The 27,258-nt window shown below is 35.8% G+C and overlaps 1 protein-coding gene across 1 annotated transcript; it reads right to left on the bottom strand.

Moving 5' to 3' along the window:
• Positions 1–364: 364 nt before the first annotated feature.
• inpp5l (inositol polyphosphate-5-phosphatase L) lies at positions 365–26,643 on the bottom strand. The gene is made up of 16 exons (XM_026244119.1): positions 26,185–26,643; positions 15,416–15,457; positions 13,902–14,002; positions 13,465–13,552; positions 10,315–10,378; positions 8,943–9,046; positions 8,505–8,557; positions 8,077–8,196; positions 6,832–6,916; positions 6,644–6,739; positions 5,838–5,912; positions 5,653–5,726; positions 5,369–5,480; positions 5,182–5,250; positions 5,021–5,087; positions 365–2,918 (listed from the first exon to the last, which is right to left on the bottom strand). Exons 1-15 carry the CDS (start codon positions 26,242–26,244, stop codon positions 5,046–5,048), a joined length of 1,185 nt encoding a protein of 394 aa, XP_026099904.1. The 5' UTR covers positions 26,245–26,643; the 3' UTR covers positions 365–2,918; positions 5,021–5,045.
• Positions 26,644–27,258: the final 615 nt, after the last annotated feature.

Below are 27,258 nucleotides of genomic sequence, written 5' to 3'. Positions count from 1 at the left end.
AATGGACTCATAATGATAATGACTTTGGATTGATCAATTAATGTGAGTCAATGTGAAACAATTGACCAAACAGGATCCTCTCAGTGATGCTAATTTTAACACCTGTTGCAACGTTTAAAATATCATATACAAATCTTCCTTCAGAAATGTTTTTTCAACTCCCGACCCCAAACGTGTTGAACAGTTGTGTATGTTTTCATGCATTTACTAAAATATCAATAAATAAAATCAGAACTCAAATTGCTTTTATGGTCTATATATCAGACTTAAAATACACAATAACATAATTTAAATATTTTAGTTTTAATAAGTAGATATTACACACTATTAATGTATCTGTTAGGCTAACAAACAACACGACTTCTCAGTTGATGAATATATACATTTTATTAGGAAATAAGACATAATATATTTAAGAAAAGACATTCATAGGTGCTGCAGAAGATATAGTACAGTTTCTTTAGAACGTTTCAGGCCAGTCAACATTCGGCAGCACACGAGGTACAGCTATCTTACTGCATTTACCAAACACAAGGTTTGTCACAAGTCACAAAATGGAACAAAAAAAGTGAGGAAACAAACGAATATTTGGCACAGTATCAAGTATTGTGTGTCAATCACTTTTTCTGCTTCTGCAATTTTTTATGGATGAATATTATTTCAGATTTATTTTTGTGTTTAAGCCTTATGAACAACCCATAATTTCAAATGGCAAATGTTATGATCTTATCGACAAGTCTCCCTTGGCCCAGCAGTCACCATTTATCTTAAACTTTCCACCACTATCCATTTTCTGGATAGAAAATATTTAATAATATAGAAAGGATTTTTCAACACGTTTCGGCAGATCCCATTCCACCGCCTCAAACAAGTCTAACAGTTTTAATAAAAAAGAAAAGAAGAATGAAAGAAACAGAAAGTAGAAATAACTTTAAGAAAAAGGTTAACATAAAATAAGCAATGTCTAATTTCACAATTGCAACAACAAAAAAAAATGCTCACATCACTGCAAAGTAAAATAGTTCCCCAAACATGAATGGCTACATACACGTTTAATTTAGCATGCTAATAACTGTGCACATAAATCTCAAAAGACTGTAGTGTTTGTGTTTGTCTGTAAAATCTCAAATGCTAAATGACATCAATGCCGTTCCTAGCGCGGCTCCGTGGCCTTCTATTGAACCACGGTTTGAAGCGATGCCCTCGAGAACAGTAAATTATGTTGACCATACCATGAATCAACTACAACAAGTCCATTATTGACAGGTGGGCCGTACCATTTAACCCTTGTGCGTAAATTATGCATGGGGTGTTCAGATTCTATCGACTCAATCAATAAATTCATGTTGGGTGAGAAACCACGGCCCTGTCATATCTGGATTTAATTGCTTGTAGAGGTTGTTTGTAAATTGTTTGCTTTGGATTTGAAATGAGGAACATGTTGCATTTAAAGGGACATTTTACTATAAAAGTGTGCCAGCTTCTGATTATTTAGGGACAGCTCTCCCGAAAATGACACATTCAAAAGTTGTTCCAAACCTATGTGAATTTCTTTCAGCAAAAGAAGATATTTCGATGAATGTTGGTAAAAAAAAACAGTTAATGGTAGCCATTGACTTCCATTGTATGAAAAAATGCAATGGCTACCATCAACTGTTTGTTTACCGCCATTTTTCATTTTTGGGTGAACTAGCCTTTTTTCGGAGCATATGTGACTCTAAACATTTCCTCAACAATTAAAACGAAACAAGGTGATTCAATAACAGTTAAGAAGCGCTACGTATTTACAATTTAAAGTAATTTCATAAAGCATTGAATAAAGCAATTTACAAACCAGCATATTAACCAGACAAAATATGATAACTGGTCATTATGACTAGCTTTAAACGGACTTAACGCTGGACCAACACCATTGAGATACTATACAGAGCTGATAAACTTTATTAAACAATACCAGATACCCAAGATTCGACACGCACTTAAAACAACAAGCACGCTACGCTCCACACTAGCTTTCACATTGCTCTAGTGCTCTAATTAAAAGTCTGGGGGGCTTCCAGGCCAGGGCACTCTGGGTGGGATTTCCATAATTCACAAGCGCTAATGGTTTTATAACTTGTCCCTTGCTGTCCTGTACATATTCTATCGATCCGAGAGTCTGACTAACAACCCCGCAGAGACAATGACTGAAGCTGACAGCCGTTAAGTGCTGAGGCCAGTGTAAATGCAAAAACATGCGCTTATGAATCTATACCCGCACATGCAAGAAGTATAAGAACTGAAAAGCTACTAGCTGAACAGTGTTTTACCAGAACAAGCCCTACACCCTTTGAAATGCTTATGATGAACTGCAATGCAAAGCAATTTCAGATTCTAGATTGAAACAGCAACCAAAGCTTGTGCGACGCAGCAGCTCGCGTTTGGATATGATGTGCTACTTTCTCTATCTTTTTTTTGCATACTTGTATTCACAAGAGTAGCCTACTGTGAAAGCAAACGAATGGAGTTGTAATTTTAAAGCTTTTCCACTGTAATCCGTGTAAGTTTACATACTCTATGTAAAGTGTGAACCGAAAAGTGAGGAGTCGAGAGCTTTGAGAAGTGCCTTTGTGTTCTTTCTCTCGGTCTTTCTTGATTGTGTCCTGTTTTTCTTCGTTCAGGTATTTCTGAAGTCACACTGAACATACTTGAAGTCTTTGTTAAATGTATATCGTGAAAGCAGAGGACACGGCTTTCAGAAATAAACAGTTCCTGTGTTTTGTGCAGACTTGAGTTTGACAGTCCTGTGCGCTGGGTGTTGTAGGGGTCTGCTCATGTCTTGCTGTGTGTGTGTGTGTGTGTGTGTGTGTGTGCTTTTTGTGATCGGCAGAGATGTCCACAGAATAACCTCTAGATACACGTCAACAGCACAGGAAGCCCTGATAAAGAGAGAGAAAAAAGTGGTTATTATCTAAACAGATCCAAATAAAATGTATGAAAACATTAGACTTGCACATGAACGACTTGACTAATTAGTTTGGTTTATGGGTATTTGACATGTACTACTTTTAATAGGCAATCGAAATGAATTACTGAAGGAAATGGGTCATTAAAAATCACATTATAGTGTATACTTGATCTTAATAAAATTAGTTTATTCCACTATTATTATTATTATTATTAATGCACACACACACACATACGCGCACACACACACGCACACACACACACACTCACTCACACACACACACACACACATACACAAATAAGCTAGTTTTAAAGGTGATGTGTCATTTTGTCATTGGAAACACTGTATTATGCTATATTTCATTCCATTTTATTAGTTTCAAACCATTTTAAATAATAACGTTTTTTTATGTTCTAAAGTAATTTTAAATGCTCTTTTTTATTTAAAATTTCCCTCCTATTTAAACCAGTGTAAGGCACTCTGAATTGTCATTGAGAATGAAATATATAATATATGTTTTATGAATAAAGCGTCCATGCCTTGCCTGTTCACCTGTCTGACTGTATCACAATCTCTGTACAGTTCTGTGTTGGACATTGTTTGGTATTGTATCCTGTACTATACTGTATAGTGTACATTATTTTATATTCATATTTATTTTATAAAATTATAAAACACCATCTTTGTTTCCACTCATTACTCATCGTTTCTGTCATTTCTACTCCACTCCACTTTTTCTTGATCAGTAATTACATTCAAAGTGGTCTAAATGGTATAACTATTTTAGCCAACTGAAATGGTTTACAATGTATATGGCATGATCTTACACATAATATTAAACAGTAAATATACATATAGACCCCAACTCTTTGATTTAAGTATCTGGGAATAATAATGTCCATAATCGAACACCACTAAATGACAGACCAGTCAGCAGTAGTAAAGCCGTCCAAACCCTAGACAAGCGTAACCTATAGAACACACATAAAACTGGCAGCAAAACAAAATCATTGCCCTAAAAATGCCAATAGATGTGTGTTCTGTGTATCTGTAATTAATGAACACTGCTGCTTTACAGAATTGCTTGCGTAGGCTTAAGAGACAGAGAATCCACCAGAGATAGATCAGGAGCCGTCTTCAATCACGCAGCACTGAGGTGCTTCATCTCTGTGAATGAGGGCCGAGGGGCTGCTAACGGCTCCTCGGGGAACATCAGGACAGCCCTCGGGCGGACTGATGGCCATTCTAGGACTACATCCAGAAACAGGAGATGTGTACTTGGGGAGTTGACAAATAACGCCTTTTTTCAACATGCTAAGTTCAAGTATACATGCCTGTAGTAGCTTTTCTGGCAAAAATAACCATTTTAATCACCTTTCGCCTTCATTCTTTCACTTGCCCTGCAGCAGGACGAATACATTTGTAAAAGTACAACTATTCCACGTTGACTCAGTGAATATTAAAACATTAATGACATGAATTAGCTATCTTTATATTTCTGATATTAGCTATCCGTAATATTTCAGCAGAAACAGTGATACTTTTTTTCAGGATTCTTTAAGACAGCATTTATTTCCATCTTTTCTGCCATTTTTTGAGCAACTGAAAGCATCCCTGCTGAATGAAAGAATGAAAATATTTATTTCATTTTAAATCTTGCTGAACCTAAACCAATGGCTAAAATTACTGCTTAATATTTGTATACATCTATGATATATCTTGGCCTGTTAGAAGCTCAGAATGATATTATGCTTTGATTTTTATGTTTATAATATTTTGAACTATTAAATATAGTGGGTAAACAAGATTTTTTAAAGCCGCTCACCATGCATAATAATATTTTACATTTTAAATCCTTAACATAAAAATTAAGTTAATTATATTGGTTTTATTTGCTTTTTTTTGGTAATTTATAAAAGCATATATGAAAATAGAATTTAATTATCTGCCAATCGTGTTTAATTGCATTTCTTTGCGTATTAAAACTGTTGGCATATTGTCCATATTTATCACATATATTGATCAAAACCCAATCTGATAGTTTTATGCTTCTAGGAAAATCCCATGCCTCACCCTTTGACTCTACCAGTACTGTGTGTCAATGTGTGATCGACTTCATCTGAAAAAACAGGAAAACCGGCTGGAGACAAGACATAAAAGATAAACATTAGAATTCACTGATTCATTCATTGCTATTCATTTATTTCTTGTAATAAAAATAGGATGCACAGTACCTTGTGGTCTCCCATGCAGATGTTGGAGCCCAGTGTGTCATACACAACACCAATCTCATCCTCTTCACTCTGCAGACCACACACAATAAATCAACCGGTTATTCATTTAAACCCCTGGATTTGTTAAAAGTAAGAAAATATTTAGTTACGGCGCAACAAACTTAATTAAGATGCCATTAAATCTCACCCGGTGGATGATGTCTGAGGCGCTGTGGGACATTAGGATGCGGTCGCACCATGCCGGGCATCGCGTGTTCATGTACTGTGTAGGTTTAGTGTAGTCTTCACTGTATGGATAACTGAAAACATTCAAACAAGATACGAGCAACATCACTGTTTCAGACTCACTACTACAATACATCATCTATACACACTTTCACACAACTTTTGTAATGTTTCTAAAAGTCTCTCGTCAGTTGAGTATTTAGGTATCACTTTAAGTGTTTAACAAGACTTGTTGAAGCTGCTCACCTGGGAGGAAAGTGGATGTCCTCCTCTGTGAGGACGTCGTCAAATTCAGAGATCTCCTTATCGTACTTCAGCAGCTGGAAGACAGAACAACACATAAGCACAGACTCTTTTTTACTGATACACTATTTAAATTATAATCTGTGAAACTCTAGTCAGTTTACAATTTGTTAAAACAAAGTTCAGACCTCTTTCCCGTTGTTTTCTCTGAACACGGCCTGGTGCAAGTAAGCAAATAACTTGGTCTCTATGTGGAGGAGGACCTAGTGATGGAGTGGTTAAAAAAAGGAGAGAAAGAAAGAATGAACGGAATAAAACAAGAGTAAAGGGGAAATAAACACAGGAAAGACAAAGAGGTGAGGAGAGAAGGACAGGGGTTAATGCAGGGGATAAAAAACTAGCAAAGAACGGAGAGGATCTCCAACTTTGCTGGCACAAAAAATGAAGCACACGTCTGCGGGAGCGATCTAAATGCAAGCTCGCATTTTCTGGACTGGCAAGAAGTCAATATCACCCCTCCAAAAACCATAAATCTGGCTGGACAGTGCACTGGATATGTCTGAGCGCACACAAAAAGAAAATATTAATCATCTCCTGGACGCAAAGTCAGAGCCTTTAAGATCTATGTTTGCAAAGTCTTAGTGAAGCAAGTGTGACACTAGATTTGCTGGAGGCTCTGTAAAAACACAATCATAAAAAATAGGTAAAAACTGTAATTTTTATATTAAAAATATATATAAATAATTGCAAAACAATTACAAAATATATCACAAAAAGCTGCATTTATTTGATCTGAAATGCGGTGCGAACTATAATATTTGTTTATTTACAATAATATTGCATGTATTAAAATGCAAATTATTCCTGTCATGCAAAGCTACATTTTCAGCTGCCACTATTAAGTTTTATTCTTTATGATAAGTTAATCAGCATATCATATTATGGATTTACTTATTTATTTGAAACAGAGACTGCTTTTTAAGTAGATGTTCACCTTATGGTCGTTGTCCTTCTCTTCACAGATGATCTTTTCGACCTCGTTGCTGCTGTCTTTTTTCACCGTCTGGATATCAGCCGACATGGAGAGGTTCTGTTCACAGAGAAACACACATATGAATCTTCGTATAGTTCATGTGTGTATGCGTTCAGTGGTTATGCAGGACATATATCAGTCAGATCTACCTGTACTAGACTGAGTGTGTCAAGGCGGAAATTGAAATCCCCAAACAGAAAGAAGGGGAAAGGACTGTAGCTGCTATCTGATATCCTGCAAGACAAAAGCAAGAGTTTGAAACAAGAGCCGCAACCACGTCACATCCAGTGTCTTTTGTGCTGAAAGACGACATGACACAGCATGTGTTTCTGCGTGTAAGAGAATATTCGACTGGAAATATTTTTAGCTGGGACTTAATCCTATTCAGGCTTTGATTTGGTCATGATGCATGCATTATGATATTATAGTGTTATATTATGTTTCTCCACTGTATGTGGCCTTGGTTTAAAGGAATAGTTCACCCAAAAATTTGCTTAAAATTCACTCTTCCTCAGGCCATCCAAGACGCAGATAAGCTTGTTTCTTCATGGGAACAGATTTGGATGAATGTAGCACTACATCAGTTGCTCACCAGTGGGTCCTTTGCAGTGAATGGGTGCCGTCAGAATGAGAGTCCAATCGGCTGATAAGAACATCACAATAATCCACAAGTAATCCACACAACTCCAGTGAAGTGAAAAGCTGTGTGTTTGTAACACATTTATTATAACTTCAAACCATTCCGGCTAAAATTTGAGTACGCTATCTATAAATATTGCTTTCTCCAGTCAAAAAAGAGTGTCGTTTGAATCAGGTGAGAAATATATTCACAGATCAAGCATTGTTTACAAGCCAAAACAGTTCTAAACAAATATGTAGATGCATTTTAATATGAAAGGACAACAGGTGATGGACATTTTTTTTACTGGATGAAGTGTTGTTATGAATTATGGATTTTTGCCAGAAGCGACTGTTTAAACAAACATGCAGACTTTCGCCCCACTAGACAACTGATGGACTGTAGTGGTGTGTATTGCTTGTGGATTATTGTGACGTTTTTAGCAGCTGTTTGGACTCTCATTTTGACGGCACCCATTCACTACAGAGGATCCATTGGTGAGTAAGTGATGCAATGCTCCTAAGAATCTGATCCGATAAAATAACAAATGCATCTACATCTTGTATCGCCTGAGGGTGAGTAAATATTCAGGAAATATTCATTTTTGTTCTTTCGAACGTTTCTGCATTAATTAATATAGGGATATATAACATGCACTAATGAATAGTATTTAATTATAATTTCATGTCTTTGCATTCACTGTCATTTTTATTTCTTGAATTAATTAACACAAACTCATGTGAGTAATTCAAGTGCATGATTCCGAAGCACAAACCTGTTGATGACGTATCTGAGCGCTTTCTTGCGGTTTCCAGAATACACTGATGGACTAGAGTTGCAGGCGATGAGGTTGGAGGCGTCGTGAAACAGGTGAACGTTCACCAAATCTAAACCCCTGTACACACACAGATCAACACAAGACATATGATTAAACTGGGGGAGGGGTGTCTATCAGTCCCGTCGCTCTCTGTGACTGATGTGGGACATTAGCTTAAAGGATGGAGTTCACAGGCTCCATTCATTTATCACTCAGTCTTCAGTTCCTGTACTTCTCTATTTGTACTGCTGCCACATGTCTGCAAGTAATGCACTTCTGATAACCCACTAACACTGCTAACACACTTCACACTGAGCCCAGAAAACACATGCATGACAGACTGTAAAGAAAATTATGAGAGACATCTCGAAAGTGTGCAAACATACTGGTTGTGAATGAGCCATCGTGTCCTCATGTAGCCTTTTCTGGACCACTTGAACTGTAATTAAATGCACATACATATGCATATTAACATTAAAGATGCATTCATCTAATTTTAGAGACAAGAAAGTACCAGTACTTTATTTTTTTTCCCTGTAATTGCAAGTAACTGTATTCTAGTAATTTTCAAGTACAGTACAAAGGAACTCATTTGTTCTGCTTACTGTGTGTTCTTGTATTTAAAGGATTATTTAACAAATGCTGTATGCATTGTACTGGAGAATTTAAACAATACAAGTAGGAGTAAAATAAACAGGTGCATCCCTAAAAATGTAGTCAAAACAGAAGTGTGTGACACATGAGACTCTTAAGTGAATAAGAATTCACAACAATAGTTTAAAAAATAAAACTTTCCACTTCACACGCAGTAATACAATACTTACATCAGGCCAAAAGTTCTTTGGGAATTTCTCTTTTTCCATGGAAGTCACTCCTTCCAGTGAACCCACGTACTTGTTATGTCCTGAGACGTCTTTAAACTCATTCACTACAGGAGGAGGAATAAACAAACAAGACATATTGTGAGAAAAACATGCAAATGTCAAATCAATATACTAATGTTGGAGTGGTGTCGCGGCTGTAGGCTGTGAGCGCAGGATCTATGAGACACTGATCTGATAGGCCAACGATCTTAATGGCTCTTCTATTAGTCCTCTTGGTGAGAGATTATTCATGAGATGTTGTGACTAGAGTCCTGTTCTATCAGACTCTAACCAAATGAGTCGAAGGAGCACGTTTATTTGGGAAATTTATCTCTCTGCTAATAGCAGTGAATGAGTTGTTTTTCGACTTGTGAGATTGTGTGTTTTATTTTAACTTTATTACACATTTTTCTATTCAAAATTGTTTTATTTTTGTGCAAAATATAATTCACATGTTTAATCCTTGGACCCTTTAACTCACTTCACTACATAATTCCCTGGAAATAAATGACCAGATATCTGATTCATCTAACAAACATTTTATTAAACATTTACATGAATACTAATACTATAATATATAGTAATAAATCATTTTGAGAAAATATACCATTTTATACCATTCTCATTACTGCAAAGTATCCAATGTTTTTACTTCACATTATTAATTTCAGTAACTTCCAATGGTGTTTCTCAGTGTTTTTTATGACCGTAATTCTGACATTTTCAGTTAACACATAGCATAAATTAATGGCAGTACTAAAGTACTTTAATGATGTATAGATACTTTACAGTTTAGATAATATGCCATAATTTTTCATGTTAAAATGATTAGACATAATATTTTGGTGATGTGCTTAAAATAAAATATTGTCACAATGCAAAAATCTTTATGGTCCAAAAAATTATCTTAATTTTTAGAAGAAAAATATATAATTTGCAGTTACACAGCTCTCCTAAAAAAACTAATTCGGTCCATTCATCATTTAGTGTACAAATACTCCAGAATACATCTCGGCTCATCCAGGTAACAATGCATGACCAGCTGACCACTCTACTACTGTTTTGTTTTATATATCTTTGCACTACTCTTTTTATTTTTTATTTTTTGCTTGATACGCATGTAATAAGAAGGATGATGCACATTCAGCTTGACATACTCCATATTAAACCCCAAAAGGGTGATCAGGACTCCAGTACGAGACGTATATTATCCCTTTTACACATATTTGTGTCTTCTGATTTTGTGATATAACCTGGACTTCATCCTTAATACCTTATATTAGTAAAAAATATATAAATAATAATAATAATAAATACAAATAAAAAAACTTACCATTGAAGTCATATTGTAGGATATTTTTCAGTGACTTGTGGATGAAATACATGCTTCCCAGAGCCTAAAATCAAATAAATCAATCAGTCAACCAAACAATCATGCATGATTTGATGTGATCTTCTGAAGCTCTAATGATGTCCTGATTGGATACTGGGCTAATGACCTGACAGCCTAAAGTCATGCACAAGCAGGGATTCACACAGAGATCCCGGTGTCTGAAGAGCTGCTTTGATTTTGGATCACGTTGATGGTGTGCACACACATCATAATCTTTCCACCCTGACTTTTTTTAAGACACTGTAACAGTCACAGCCTTTCTGAAGTCTCCCATCATAGACTTGCCCATAGTTTTGCTACCTAAACAACATCCAGATTTGCCCATGCAATACTCACAAACCTCACGCACACATTTCCTGCATCTTTTCTGACAGCGCGCTGAATGGATTTAATGTACTAGCTGCTTGCTCCAGTGAGCGCACATCAATCCAGCCCCGTAGAGATCAATACGGACAGAAAATTAAAACAATCAACACAAGCTCAATGCATGGCAGAGAAAAATGACATGAAGCACGCCACACCAGAAACACATACACACATTTATGATTTCTTCAAAATATCCATCTCAGGAGAAAGATATAAATCTTGTGAGAGAAATTATGTTTTTTTGATGTGACAGTTCTTTCTAGATGACCAGTCTTGAGAGACTGGACATTACAGCAGGTGCATGCACTACACAAGTGCAACAGCTCTGGTGGGACACGGAGATTGGGAACTGGACTGAGAAATGACTGGATTTCAACTTGTTTTGAACAAGGGGTTAAAGTTTGGCTGGTTAGCATATTATGATATATGATTTTTTTTTAAAATAATTTATATATATTATCTATATATATATTTATAATTTTAAAACCATTTAAAATGTTAATTATATTATAATAGATGTTTTGCATGTGACACTTTTTTGTTTTTGAAGGACTTTTAAAAACATAAAAAGGACTATCAAGAATATTTATACAATGTAATTCAAATATTTGGGGTGAGTAAAAGTTTGATTTTTTTTTAGATTTCAAATAAATGCTAGGGTTTTTTTCAACAATGATAATAATAAGAAATGGTTATTGAGCAGCAAATCAACTTATTAAAATGATTTCTGAAGGATCATGTGACTCATTATGACTGGAATAATAATGCTGAAAATTCAGCTTTGATCACAGAAATAAATTGTATTTTAAAATATATATTTAAATGAAAAAATTCTAAAATACTTCCAGATTTTGACTCTTCCACACTTTGAAGCTAAATAAATAAAAGCTAATTCATTGCAGTAAAGTATCATTAAATGCTGTGGCCAAGGATCTACTGTATTTTAAATACCACTGAGGCGTGGGGAATATGTGTCTCTTTGATTGCCAATACAAAAAACTGTGTAATGGCATAAAATAAAAATTTAAATTTAAAAATTTTGCAACTTTTTAAAAAGAAGGTCCTCACTGCAGTGCATAAACTCACACACACGCTCTCTAACATATACACACACACCGCCATCAGTTGTGTTAACACCCACCTTCATTCTCATTTGTCTCACATCATCTGTATTGATTTGTAATTAGTTTTCTGAGGGTTGTGAATCATCGCTTGACTGGGAAGAGAGTGTGTGTGTAAATGCAGAGAGCGTCTGGCACACTCATCGTACAAATGGTGTTTAGATAAAAAAATCACTTTTAAGTCAATACATTTTTATTAAACGCTGCACTGGCCTGATTGATGAAGATAGGTGTAAAGCTATAAGTGTGCTGATCTCTATTTTAGTGTGTGTATGTGTGTGTATGTGTGTGTTGGAACATTGAAACAGGCTCATGTGAAGGGCCAAATTTGGTTTGACAAAGATGATTTGAGTATGGCATTTCAATATTGGTAGATGCATTTATAATTTGGTAACAAAAAGTGAAGAAGGTTTGGCAAAGGGTGCACGTAAAGAAAAACTCACTGACCCTCCTGCATCAACAAAACAAATACACACTCACTCACTCACTCACTCACTCACTCACACACGTAGACTTTCAGTTTATTTATCATGTTCAGATGAGAGGGGCCTAATCAATAGTTTTAATCTGGAGTTAAACGTATTGACTCGGTCCGCTGCCTGGCCACTCCTGCACATTAACCCAGTCCATCAAGGTACAGACCTAACACATAGCGTACAAACACACACACAGAGCACCTCTCATCTGGATGGGCTGAGGGTTAACACCCTGCCAAACACCAGCAACTTCTCTCTTTTTACAGATTTTACTAAGTTACTGGGAGAAATTAAAGGGGTGCCCCAGGGCTCTGTCTTTGGTCCATCACTTTTGTTAGACAGCAATTGAATAAGAATTAACATACTCAAGAGGTGTTTGTATTTTTGTTTAGAAACTATATGTCTTACTTTTTAGATATATATTTTTTTTTTTCAGAATTCTAACATTTTCTGTTTGCAGGTTTAAATTAAATTCGGAATCCTAATTTTCAAAACAGTCTTTCCCAGACTTTTGGACCCCAGTGTATAATTTATTTAGCATAACTTCATATTTTAAGATCTGTTGTAGCACTTTGTCCAATTCAAATCAACACAAGAGGGGTGAAATTATAAGTTTGATTTGTTCATGTACTGGACTGATCTTGTTCTAAAGTTTATCTCATCTATTCGAGTGCAGAAGCTAACAGCTCACTGGGGGAACAATTATAAGTTCTAAAACAAATATAATTGTGGTCTGTTACTTGCTATTGGATGTCTTCAGAAGACTTGCAATATAGTGTGCAACTTGTATAAAACACTATTATTGTGCTTTTTTATAATTGACTTAAATATAAAAAAAAATATTAGTTTTTATTTTAGGTGGATGGACTATGCCTTTAACTTTGAGGCACTACTGTGATTATACACAAGAATAGCACTTCAATAACAGGAAAGTGAGTGAGGTGGGGTTTTGGCAGTACTCAAAATGGTTATATAGCTCTACCTAGTGGACATACAAACCAACTACAATGCTAGTAGCACAAGAGTCAACACATTAAGAGAATCCATAATGGATAGATGTGATTCCTTTGAACTAAATCACTAAGGAAGCATGTGAAATCAGATACTGCAGCAGCCATATCACTCACCGTGAAACTGTCAACAGCCTTGAAATGACTGTCTACATATACACAGACTCTGTCGAAGTCGGCCATCTCAGAGCTGGACTCTATGGACCTATAACAATGATAAAAACATTATAATTCTTGCATATATATATTAAAATGAAAACAATAAATACAGTAATTTTTTTCATTCTGTTTAATTCATAGCTGTCATCCCAAAATAATACTGAAAATATAGTATCGCTATCACATTATTTGGACATGTGACATTGCAGGACCACAATATTCTTTAATAAAAAAAAAACTCAGAGTACATGTAAATATGTAAATAACATGGTATACAAACATAGTAATCAGTGGTTTGCTGCTATCTGATACTGACACTGTACAGAACGATGGCACTACTACAGTACTTTTAATAAGGTTACTAGTTTGTAGTCCAGAATTAGCCGTAATCTCACCAGAAGAAGTTCTCTGCGTGGCCCATGTTCATCATATAATCCTTTCCACCAACTTCCTGAAAGTGCAGGGCGACGAAGCGTGGCTTATACATGTGCACCGTCTAGGAGATATGATTTACATAAAGACATACAATTCATTATTCTCCACTTTTGCACCTTTAAATTAATTCAAGCATCACATCCTGAGAATCATATAAGAACACTGATTTAAAATAAAAAACATACTATAATAAACAGAACTTAAATTGATCCTTTATTAAAAACTGAGCAGCAAAATCTTTCCATTCCAAACTTTCACTTCCAATTTTTTGATGTGAGAAGAATGAATCAACACTTGACCTTCCACATTTACAATGACGTCAGTTATGCCACTCTGTCTTCAGAAACTTGTCTAGAGAAGGGAGCAGGATAGATAATATCACTCCTAACCCCAGAAGGTCTTACCATTAGAGTACCATGGGTAAATGGTCAACACTGTGTTGTTCATGTCAGTCGGAGTGTTTGCCCAAAACATTTCAGTGTGGATTATTTTTGTCTCAGTTTAACAAAAACTCTGCTATTTAAAGATAGAGCAGCACAAAAATAAGACTCATAAGCACCATAACCACAGACAACTTAAAGGTACAGCACCAAAAACAATGACCCAACTGCATTTAGTTATTACAATTAAATAAATTGCCTAAAGCTAGAGTCACAATAGTGTTTGCTAAATATTGCAGGGGAAAACAAATTGTCCTTTGTTAATAATGTAGCAATGAAACTCACAGCTCACACAGAAGTCGCTTTCAGTGCAGCAAATTCATGTGAACAACTTGAAGATGATTGATATGGGGAACTTTTTTGCCCTCATATGAAACTCCAGAATGCATAGAATCCTATAGAAATGACTGGATTTCGCCCATGACATTTCAGGTTTGCAAAAAGACTGAAACTGTTTATGGTTCAGTTGGATTCATTCGGAAAGTTCACTCATGCACTAGATCGTTTGCAGCAGTTAACACAAAAATACTAACAGGACATGTGGATAATGTTCTTACAATCTATCAAAAACTTGCAGATGTCTTCTTTTGACAAAGCAGTTCTTTATTGCATGTGCAGCTTGTGAATGTCTCTGCACTGCAGGTAAAAGATGATTTATATACATGTATATCCAATGTAAAAGAGGCAACAGAGATTGTGTACACATTATATCTAGCAGGAAAATCATGAAAACTGTGATTTAACTTCCTTGTGCTCATAACATGACCACAGCAGATAACATAACATGATTTTATGGTGCACAAAAGACAGGTTGTATAAATGAGACCAACACCTTTAGATTTACAGGGTCCATTTAGCAGAGTAAAGTTCACTCTGCAAAGGTGTGTTATATGTGTGTTTATAGCAGGTTTGAACAGATGGACAGCTCTGACAATGTACAGAGCGTGTTTAAAACAGCTCGTGTTTAGCTTTTCTACCACGCTACATTGAGCAGCATCAAATGTGTGTGTTTGAATGAAAGGCAACAAACTCACCGTGAAGAACTCGCGCAGCCAGTCTCCTTCAATCTCACCCACCTGAGAACAACAACCAGATTTCCCTGTTAGACAGCTTTTATAATACTAACAATATGGTCTGATTAACCTCGGCCGTCAGCTTAAACTGCAGTGAGGATTAGATTTACTGGATAAAGGATTTCTGCAGCACATTCAGTAACAAGAGACATTACATAGGACTGCTTTCAATTGTAATGTTTCAGGCAATTTTGCCACTGAATTCTTCAACAAACCATTTATAGGCAAGTGCTTCCATCATGTTTACTCTCATCTTAAATGGATAAAAAGTTCTCTATTAAATTAACTAGACGGGGAGACAGACATAGATAATGCAATGAACACAGTAATACCTATACCGCACAGATTATACATTAGAGGTGTGTTTTGCACTTTGCACATTTAGTTTGTATTTCACAGTTGACTTTTAAATGGCAATAAAACAGTTTAGCAGCTGTGGATGTGATATTTATCAAGACGAGTCGGTGAAAGTACAGTACAGCCGTTCTACTTTTATCCTACACAAGAAACAAAACTGGTCTACACAATATAGTATCAAATATAATACTACCGAGATGATCGTATATGCAGTCAACATATGCTGCTGACAGACACCTGATCTAACTTCATCCAAAAACTCAATAAATGAGGCTATTGTGTGTTTGTAAGGATACACAACAGTGCAAAAGAAAAGCATCAACATAATGCATTAATAATACATAAATAAAACTGAAAGCAAAAACCATTTAAAAGTGAGTGTACTGTACTGTATGCATGTAAATGGTGGGAAAATTCTGATCAAATGTTTGTTGAACATGTTTCTGAAGCGCTGGCTTTGAGAAGCAGGTTTCCAACAGTCATGGGCGAGTCATGGCACATCTAAAACATCTATTAAAAGAGTCAACCCAAACCATCTTCAGTTAACAGGTAGTCCAAAATGCAGCAGCTAGAGTCTTTACCAGGTCTAGAAAATATGATCATATTACCCCAATTTTAAAATCTCTACATTGGCTACCTATTAAGTCCTGTCTCGGTTACAAAATATTATTACTCACTTATAAGGCCCTAAATGGTTTAGCTCCTGCCTACCTAACTCTTCTCCCACACAACAACCCATCACGCACCCTAAGGTCACAAAACGCTGGACTTTTGGTAGTTCCTAGGATAGCAAAGTCCTCTAAAGGAAGTAGAGCTTTTTTCACATTTGGCTCCCAAACTATAGCCTTCCTGATAATGTTCGGAGTTCAGACACGCTCTCTCTGTTTAAATCTAGATTAAAAACACATCTCTTTAGCCAAGCATACACATAATGTGTCTCATAACCTTGTACTCCAGTTATATCTGACCAAAATGCACATTATCGTTCTTTGCTTGATTTGAACAGCAGCTACGCAAATTTTTCTCTATTTGCCTCTCTGTTTCTGCCATGGGATGGGCATCCCAAGGTAACTATGAAATACACACGCTTCAGTCTGAATCCAGCCCTTACACAGATCTGAGATGACTGAACACCTGAGAAGAGATGATTCCAACCCCTCCGAGGACCTCAGATGATGCAAACCCTGAACCAACACAAAAAACTACTTTAAAGTTTGATTGCAATCATTTTTTAATCACGTTAACCATTTGTTTGATTCCATGTCATTAACTAACTGCATGACTTTTTCAACTGAAGAATTTAGAGAAATATATATATATTTTTTATCAAAGACATTAAAAGGGAGTTTCTTGGTCAGACTGAGATGAAACCTGGACCAAAATCTGCTTATAGTCAAAGAGTCTCCAGTGAATGAAGCCCTGCATACATGTATATTTTCATCTGAAGATCTCTGTCCTGCTACTGCAGGTCATGCATAGCCGAAATGCCTTCCATTTGAGTGAGTAGGCAAAAGGAATTAAGATTGACCTGACAAAGCCAGCAAGCTTGTAGCTCTAAAATATGATATGGGGTTCAGAAAACAGTTTAGATATTTCAGTTAAGAGGGTGGAGAGTGAGAACTAGGCTCTATGATATATTTCAGATGTGTTATATCTTTTACATGTATTTCAAGCAGCCCCTTGGGAAAAGGAAGTACACTTTAGAATACTTTTAAAAAGAGCATTTCAAATGGAAAAATATAATTTAAAATAACATAATTAAGTGCAAACTGAAAGTAATCATTTCAGACAAGCAATTAGATTCATGTTTATTGCAATTAAAAATATATATTAACTGCAATTATAATAAGTAAACTGTATATTAAATGCAGCTAAATTTAGCTAAACTTAATTATTTAATGAACTTAAAGCGGTCAACATGATGTTGCTAAAAAGAACATTACTTTGTGTATTTGGTGTAAGGTTCAAAAAACACATTCGGTCTGAAAAGTGTGGTGTTCTCTGATTGGCCAGCTATCCAGTGTGTTGTGATTGGTCAAATGCCCCAAACATGTAACGGAAATGTTACGCCCCTCGTCACATTGTGATGTGTGTCCCGGTCAAAACACCGTGCAACAAGACAAAAACAATAAAACCTATTAAAAACGAGTGATTTGTCGCATCAAGTGGGGACATAGTTACGGATTATAATGATTTATACTGTGTTTTTACATGTTGCGTTGCAACGTGTCGCGTAAACATAAAACTATGTCTGCAATTGTGATCAGAGAAACGACAAACAACAAGCGCTACACTGTAAAAAAAAAAAAGGTCTGTAAAAATACAGTACAACAATATGATATTAATAAGGTATAACAACAGTACCTTAATATTTTGAAGGAATTTTCTGTAACTGTTTTTTACAGGTGTTTTTCTGTATTTTTTAAATTATGCTTTGCATTGTGGGAGCAAGAAGCTCAGTCGATTATGGGTGTGAAAACTTGAGCAAGCGGATTTTGATAGGTCAAAATTAGATTTTAAAGTTGGATTTCGGGGTTTGGAGAGCCAGTCTTCATTCATTTTTTTGTTAAATGTGATGAACTGTAAAGTTTGTTAACTTAGTTGCTGTCTGGCTTGTTTGGCAAATGAATGTCGGAGCCATCGCATTCGTCATTTTCAGCATACCGTCACATCTTAACGTTACTCGACGTGGAGGTATGTGTTACAGTCCTCTCTTTCAGTTTTATAAATAAAAGTTTATTAACTTTTAATTGTTGTTGATGTGGTGTAATTTTTACTGAGCGTGTCATAAAGCTCTGTGCTGTACAGCTGTGTTTAGAGCACTTCATGCCTTCAACAGGAGCTGGAAGAGCAATTGTCAAGAAAAGAAGACACCATTACTACATTTGCTTTATTTAAGAGATTTTATGACTAGGTGAAGATCTGACATCATGGAATTCTTCAAGGACAACACCTTTTCTGCCAAACGAGGTAGGTTTAGACATTTTATTGTCTTGTCTATGTTAAACACAAACTCACACACATGATTAATTCTGTAACGTTTCTGGCACAATGTCTTGTGAACACACACACGTCGAGCACGCACAGAGAATGTGCATCAGGAGTGCATCGAGTTTTCTCTCGCACTTTCACAGACCAAGGAACACAAAATTGTCAAAATGACCATTTTTGGCGAGTGACAGTCTCAAGTTAAAAAGTCTTGACTGATGTAAAGTCCGTCGATGTGAGTCTTGTGCTTTAAAGGGACAGTAGTTCATGACATTCATGGTGTTTCCTTTCTTTTCTAATGACAGGTTGTAATTGCTGCTGTACTGTGCATCTTAATCACCCCCTGCATTCTTATCATGGGTTTGTATGTTTTTATTATTTATGGAAGCATATGGGTAGCAAAATTCAATTTGAAATGGAATATGCAAAACGGCAATGTATTTCTTTATTTACATTTATATTTTCCCATACATATGTTGAATTTTTAGTGCAACATTAAAAATGAAAAGTTTGAACAAAGATGAACGAAGGTCATGGAACAACATTAGGGCGAGTAATTAATGACAGAATTTTCATTTTTGGGTAAACTATCTCTTTAAGTGTATCATAAAGCATTGTTGAGAAGATCACATGTCAGATGCAATTGGAGACCACTGGAAATGCAAGTTAACAATATTTGAACTTGAACTTGATAATTAAATCTCAACTTTGTCAACTTCGTCAACTCTGTACTTCACTTTCATTTATTTCATTTGTGATTTCCAATCGTCCTGTGAAGAAATCCTGAATGAAGGTCAAAGATTCAAATAAAGGGAACCAATGCTTCCAAGACTCATTTATGAACAACTTTGAGATTCCATGTACAATTTGAGGTTTCATCAAATCTCAACAAAGAACTTGGACTGAACATGCAGCAAAAGAAGAAAAAAAAGTTTTTTTTCCTCACATGGCAACTGGCACATGGCAAGATATATTAAAAGCACAAAAACACTTGGAGCCCTGCTCTTAATTTAGATTGTATAGTTCTATTAGTTTCACATTGAAATGTCAGGCATGAGTGCATGAATCCTTGTTCTTTATTTTCAAATGCTGTACAAGACAACTACCAACTAAAATGGTAGTTGTAGGCTGTCAATGGAGGGACAGAAAGGACAGAGATTTCATTAAAAATATTCTATATTCGAAAATCGTATGCATGTGGAACAGTAACTGATGACAGAATTCACATGTTTGGGTGAACTGTCCTTTTAAATAATGTTGTGTTCTCCTATAGGAAAATGGGGTCAACACTGGAACATTTCACTTGACTATTGAATATAAGTCTGTAGTAGTTAATATTAATGACAGCTGTCTTTGTATTAGCTTTTTCCCATGTATTTGAAAAGTTTTGAATCTTGACTTTTTCATAGTGATCTTTATCTGTGTGAGCACTATTTGGTACCTGCTCATGCGTTCGTTCTTTTTCTGCCTGTTGCTGTTTAAAATTAAAAGGTTTTCTACAATACAAGCTTTTTCAATGGTTCTTTACACATTGTTAAATTAACTGATGTCATAATATTTTTGTCTTCACCTGTACAAGGCAAATAAAAGCTACTGAACACACTTTTAAGAATGTTGAAATGAGGTAAATATAAACCATGTTTAATTTGTAAATATTGTGCTGGACATATTTGCTACTAAAGATAGGCTTATTCAATCATTTTTTAGAAATTTCTGCATAACGGATTGTCCGTTAATGGTACAGAAGAAAATGTAAATCTACAGAATTTTAAAAGAAAATGTCCTGGTAATTTTCTGCCAGTACATTATCTGTGTTTTTTTTATGGATTTTTTTTTTTTACAGTGTACTCTACACCAGCGTTTCTCAATTCTAGTCCTCGCACCCCCCAGCTCTGCATATTTTGCATGTCTCTCTTTGTAAACACACCTAATTCAGATAATCAGTTGGTTAGAAGTGAGCTCCGTGCATGAACTGTGTTCCCATTGACATGGTCCCTACACGGTGTTCATTGCTTCCTACTCCCTGAGCAGAGGAAATCTGTTGAAGCTTACTTCACTTCAGAACATGAATTCATGGATTTGCACTGTACAACGTCTGCACACACGAACAGTTCTCAAAAGCGATATTCAAAGTTACGCCTTCTTTCTTTGTGTGAACATTTGGGTGGTGTTATGCAAATCTTCCCACACAGTGACGTAGACATGTGGGAGCGAGTTAGAACGAGGCGTTTTAACAGGTTGTGGACAAGTTTTCTTTTTTACAAAGAATATCTCTCTGGGTTTAAGACTTTAGTCTTTGCAACTTTAGGGATCTTATCTATTCATGTACAACTTGTAACACTACAAAGAGAAAGGGAAACTTGAAATTGCATCACATGACCCATTTTAAATTAGACTTAAGCACATGTTTATATGAAATTCTATAGTCTTTTAAATATGGTATACTGCCAAATTCTAACAAGCATTTATGACAAACTGAAACTATGATATACTGAAACTTGTTTGTCATGAATTAAAGTATATCTGTAATTATACATTTATAATGATGAACTTGCAATTGGTACATTTAAAATGAATGGACTTTAATTGTAATATTGAATAACAGACTACAGTTAAAATAATAAAGTACTTTACACGTATATTTGTCGACACATCAAAATAAGTGTATTTATTTAAAACACGAGGGAAAAGAATAAAACAATTATTTAAAATGCACTTTAAAGTAAAACTTTATTTTAACATCATTACAAAGTGTACTTTTTAAAAGTGCACTTAAGTGTGTTGAAAAACATTTTTCACAAGGATCCCAAATGGACTACTTAGACATTTTTTTGCGCTGAAGTTTGGACTAAAGTATTGTGCAATACTGCAGATTCATAAATAATGGAGGTCATACATCATTAGACTAACGATTCAAAGGATAAGTATAGGATGTAGTAACAGTAAAAAAAAAAAATCAGCCACAGAATGAATAAATGTTACACAACATATTTAAAGATATCACGATCCACTTCCTAATAACACTGGTTGCTACAAAACAGTCACAAATGTGTGCCCTGTGGTCCACTCTACTACAACCACAAGTGTGAAATTTACTTCACTCCTCCTGAACAGTAATGTAAAGGACAGGACTTCATCTGAGAACTGTAACAGAGCACAGACCACTGCCGGTCTACATGCTGACTCAAACATACTGCTACATTGCTCTGTTTCTTTTGTTTTTGTGTCTCTTTCATGCAATGACAACTTAAAAGAGTGCAAACGCTGACACTCCCTTCCACAGTCTGTCAAGCATGCCGTGAAACCAGGTCAAGAGGATTTGACTGCACGGCCGGTGAAAGAATCACCGGATCACAGTGATTTCTAGTGAATTCGACAGGACCTTGAACAAAATTGCTTCTGATGCAATTTTAAGTGTTACTTTGATCTTGTAAAGACCTTTAATGGACTGTCGCTCATGTGCCTTCTATCTTTGTGTTCTTAGTTCCAGTGAATTTGAAGGGTGGGGAGGCTAATGGAGACTTCCTTCATCTCATCTCTCAAGAGAATTTCCCAAATTTGTAATGCATCATTTCCTGTTGCCAGTTTCCAGCCCGTGCTAACATCCAACTTAAAAAAGTACTGAAGAACTAAGTTGACTTTTTAAATGGTAGGTAAGCACTGCAGTGTCTTACAGGGGACGCTGTCGGAGGGACAAGACATTTTTAACCAGCTCTGATGAAGTGTAGATAAAGAGTTCATCAGATACGCTTGCACCTGAATATGCGGTTATTCCATCACAAGCTGTATGAAAGTATGATTTGATCTAACATGCATGCAATGTCAAAAACAACCAGTCTTTGCCAGAACACCCTTTGCATTACAAAAACGCGTTCACAAGAGTCTTTAGCCTTAACCACACTTCACACAAGAATGTGAATACAGAATTGTTGTAATTTACGATGTCATAAATGTATCGTCTTTTACTCGTTTGGCAAGATTCTCATGATCTGCCATGACAGAACAAGAAAATACAAGAATATAATTTATGCAAATAAGCATAGCATACTTGTTCTAATACTCATACTTGTTCATACTTGTTCTTGTTCTAAGAATTGCAGTCAAACATTTTCTTGACCAAATGTGAGAACTTCCTAGCTATATGCATCGCAACGGCTATATTTGTGTGAACTTTAAAATAAAGCATGCATCAAGAGATGTTTGGCTTATAAAAATAAAAAAAATTGAATTTATATTCTGTATAAACAAAAAGACGCTCATTTTACATGAAGGGTTTTTATTTTTGTATCATGGCATTATCATTTCACTGTCATGCATAATAATAATGATTTATTATTTAAATATTTCGAAATAATATATTACAAAATTACATTGTAAAGTACAATTTTAAGTTTACATAATGACAGTATTTGCTGGGCAAACATTGTCCATTGTCATGAAACTAAATGGGGTAAGGGGTAAGGACTTTGGGGTAATGCCTCAGTGGATCATAGAAATCATTAGCATTAATCGTCTCTGGGCTCACTATTCTTTAAGGAAACGCATTCCATTCCATTTCTACTTTTTCAGTGAGATTCACCCCAAATGTTATCATTAAACATGATGCATCATAACTAAACACACCAAACTCAAGGATCTTGAAAAATTTGACAGGGCTAGTGAACTCTTCTTGTGGATCAGAAAAATGTAACCATTTTTGGAAGTCTGTTACAACATTATACCGACCTGTTCAAAAAAAGAAGCGAGGAAAGGGTTGAAGTCCTTTGGGAAAAGATATTCATCTGTTTACAGTCACAATGGACTGTGACATGTGCTTTTTTCAGCCAAACATGGCCAGAGGAAACTGGGTACGTGGCCAAATTTCCACTTGTAGCTTCAGTCCACCATATATGCACAGTGAAGCCAGTGCTCTAACAAATACATCTAAACCACAACTCTGGAAATCTGAACTGAACATTCACAGCATAAGGGGAAAAATTCACTCTTTTAAAGAGATTCTTATTTGCTGAATAACATTTTTACTGTGTTTTTGCTATCAGGGAAAAAAAACAAACAATGCTATAGGCTGTTATATGATATTGCCTTGCATTCAGGCCATGCTTGTGCCCTTTAAATGTGTGTTTTCCTGTTTTATCGTCCAGAAATCCAATCATTTAGAAATGTAGCACAAATTTTCACCTCATCAAGCTTCATGATTTGACACAGCATCAAACATGCCTTTAGTGCAAGCATCGGACAAACTATTAACTTGATGAAGAAAACTGAGCTAAAAGTTCTATACAATGTAAAAGTCTCAAAATGTTTTGTAACATACTGTTTAAAAATTAACAATCATTCTCCAACTGTGTGTGGTTTTCCCAGTATATCACAGTCTCCTGGTGCTATTAAACTTAAAAACTGTAAAAGATCTAACCAGACTTTTCATGTAATTTTACAGTAAAATACTGTAAATTTGAAATTGTAAAAACAGCTTTTAGAAGTAAAAAAGAACAAATAAATGATTAATTCACAGTCAAAAACTGTAAACTGATATTCCCAGAATTCCCCACGTGACACTCCACGTTTGAAAGTATTTTGTTTAAATAATCATGTTTTTAATAGTTTATGTTATCAGTTATGCACATTTGGGCTTTATGTTACATCTTCTGTTGTTTAATGAAAGTTTATTCCATTATTTCAGTATCATGTGTGTTACCATGATGGTGTTCTGTGTTTGCATGAATGACTCTGTGCACCTTCTGTATATTAATATATACTTCTGCTTCTACCAATTGAGCTACAGGAACACTAATAAATAAGTGGTGAAACAGAAAAACATATTAGTAATAAAAAAATAAAAAATAAAAATACTGGAGACATAAAAATGGGTAGGCCTCGTGGTTTTAAGGAATGTATGAACAGATTGTCATTAACTGCTAGTTTTAGTATTATTTAGGATACTATTACAGTTTATATTAATATTTTAATTGTTTTTATTTTTACGTTTTAGTTATTTTGTTGTGTTTTTGTTATACAAAAATATACAGTATACAGTACATATGTTTATTTGGTTTTTATTAATTATTATTTTAGGTTTAGTTTTAGTTTAATACATCAAAATTTGTTTTGTTTTAATTTTAGTACACTCACAGTTTAAACCAAAAAAAAAAAAAAAAAAAAAAAAAAAAATAGATGCTGCCTTGGCAACTAGATAAAAAAAAGTTTAAGAGTTAAAAAAAAAACGTTTTATTATATTTTAGGTAGACTAAACATACAATTTTTTATGGTTTTAGTTTTAGTGAATATGAAACCCCTACTGCTATTACAGCAGCTATTATAGCTATTACTGTTCATAAGCACATGCATTTTATTCTCCTAAACACGGACTAACATTCTTATTCTAGATGTCCATAACGAACATGTTTTTGATGATTTAGTTACTGTAACTAAAACCACCTGCTGCCAGCTTTCACATACACTTGTGTTTGTCTCTTCAGTGTAGACTAACACTCTCCTGTCTTATTTTAACTGCGCATCACTGTGTTTAGTAGCACCCTATATAGTGCTGTAGCAGCTCAGCTCCACAGTTTCGCGGCAGCGCTTTGAAAAACTCTCAAACTGTCTGTCAGTTTCCTGTTTTATTTGAATACACAGTCGGGCCGGTGGCGCGGTTTGTGATAGGTCGGTAGACCTGCGGGGAGGTGCTGTCAGAGTCACATCGTCAGTGGGAGAGGAGATCACTCTAGACTGGGGACTCGAGTGCGAGAAAGGCCCAGAGGAGCGAAGACAACCTGAAGTGTGTTTCTCTGCAGCACCTCCAACACGGAGGAAAGGCACGGGAACGTCCAGCTCTATCACGAGCGAGAGACGCGTCGGGAACGCTTGCGAAGGACGCGTTCAGAACCAGCGCGACGCAGCGCAACGGAACGGAGACGCGTTATAAAAGTTGAAGTTCTTTCAACTCGATACAGCGTCTTTGAAAAAACGAGACGCATAAAGCTGAAAAATTAACGGCGTCAGTCCGGCGCGTTTACATTAAACAATACTTCTGCTAATAAAACAGCGCAGTATTACGCAAGAATGCGTCCCTTGTGAACGGCATCTAACGAGTTATTAGGCTGAAATGTATAGAACTTAAATAATTAAACGCGCTTCTCGGTGTTTGTTTAAAGCGTCAGCTATTCAGGAGGGTGTTTTGGCCTACCCACAATCATATCACGATTATTTTTAATAAATACCTAAGAAATACAGGTAGCGTTGAGCGGCAGGTTAACTAGCCAACTGCGTTCAGTTGCTAAAGGAGCGGTTGTGAAATAACCGAAAGCCCAAATCATTCCCTGCGTTACTCATTTACGCCGCGTATTCCAGCTGGAAAATAGTAAGGGAGTTAAACAGAGGCGACTTACATTGTCAAACAGTGATCCGACGTTTGCAGTCACCAGTAGGACGTCCGTGTGCATCTCCATGATAAGAAGCGAGCTGGAGAAAAGTCTAATCTGGCGAAGGAAATCCCACTCGCAGCTCTTTGGTGGAAGAGAAACAAGCGGCTTACAGACAAGATTAGAAAAGTCTAGCTATCTCGCCCTGAAGACAGAGCCCACGAGAGCCCCGCGCGCATCTCCAGTCCTGCTGTCATGAGGAAAGAGCTCACGGGCTTCAGTTGCTCGGCGGTGGACACGGAGGGATTTCTCCTCCTGTCTGCATGGTAATTGGACTAGGATTTTAAGATGAATAAACCCAGCGTCGATGCATCTGTAGCCTCGGAGTTCCTGTCGTGGCAGACTGAACCAAACTAGAAGCTCTCTCAATGTTATGTTCATGTGAAGCTCCGCCCTGCACATGTAGTACTGTGAGCTACTGTCACGCGCAGCGTCAAAGTTTCCGTCTGTCACTCACTCGAGCCACGCAAATGTATCTAGGCCTTCTGTACTTACTGAGCTTGTGTCAGCTTATATACAAATACAGAAAATCAATGTACTTTGAGTTTGTGTGTGCTGCATGCACACACACAGTAAAATGCTTCAGCATAACAATTTAATAAGTTAATTTAATAGTGCAAAATTATTTTATTACATGTTTTTGTGCCATAACATTATTTAATACTCTTCAGTCATAGCCTGTTCCCAGATTTAAGATTCTGAATTAACCAGGTTTTAATAGTGTAGAATCTTAATTTTATTACGTATTTTTACTGGCATAATTTTTATATTATTATTGTTATTTAATATTCTCCTAAAACTTAGCCTTTTCCCAAGTTTAAAACGAAACACCTGTATATCTGTATTGTAGTTATTTGTGCATCTGTAGGCAAATGCATTGCTAATATTAATATTATTTAATAATATTAAATAAAAAACATTAAAAATGATAATTGCTCATGTTGGGTGTAATGCATTATCAACATTATGTTAATATCCCTTAACAAAGTATTGTATTTAAAATCCTCTTGAAACTTGAAACAAAACAGCATTCCAGATTTC

The sequence above is a fragment of the Carassius auratus genome, unplaced genomic scaffold, assembly GCF_003368295.1.
Source record: "Carassius auratus strain Wakin unplaced genomic scaffold, ASM336829v1 scaf_tig00005214, whole genome shotgun sequence".
Taxonomy (NCBI): domain Eukaryota; kingdom Metazoa; phylum Chordata; class Actinopteri; order Cypriniformes; family Cyprinidae; genus Carassius; species Carassius auratus.
Note: the sequence above shows the minus strand (reverse complement) of the source record. Positions and strands in the feature narration are given on the sequence as shown.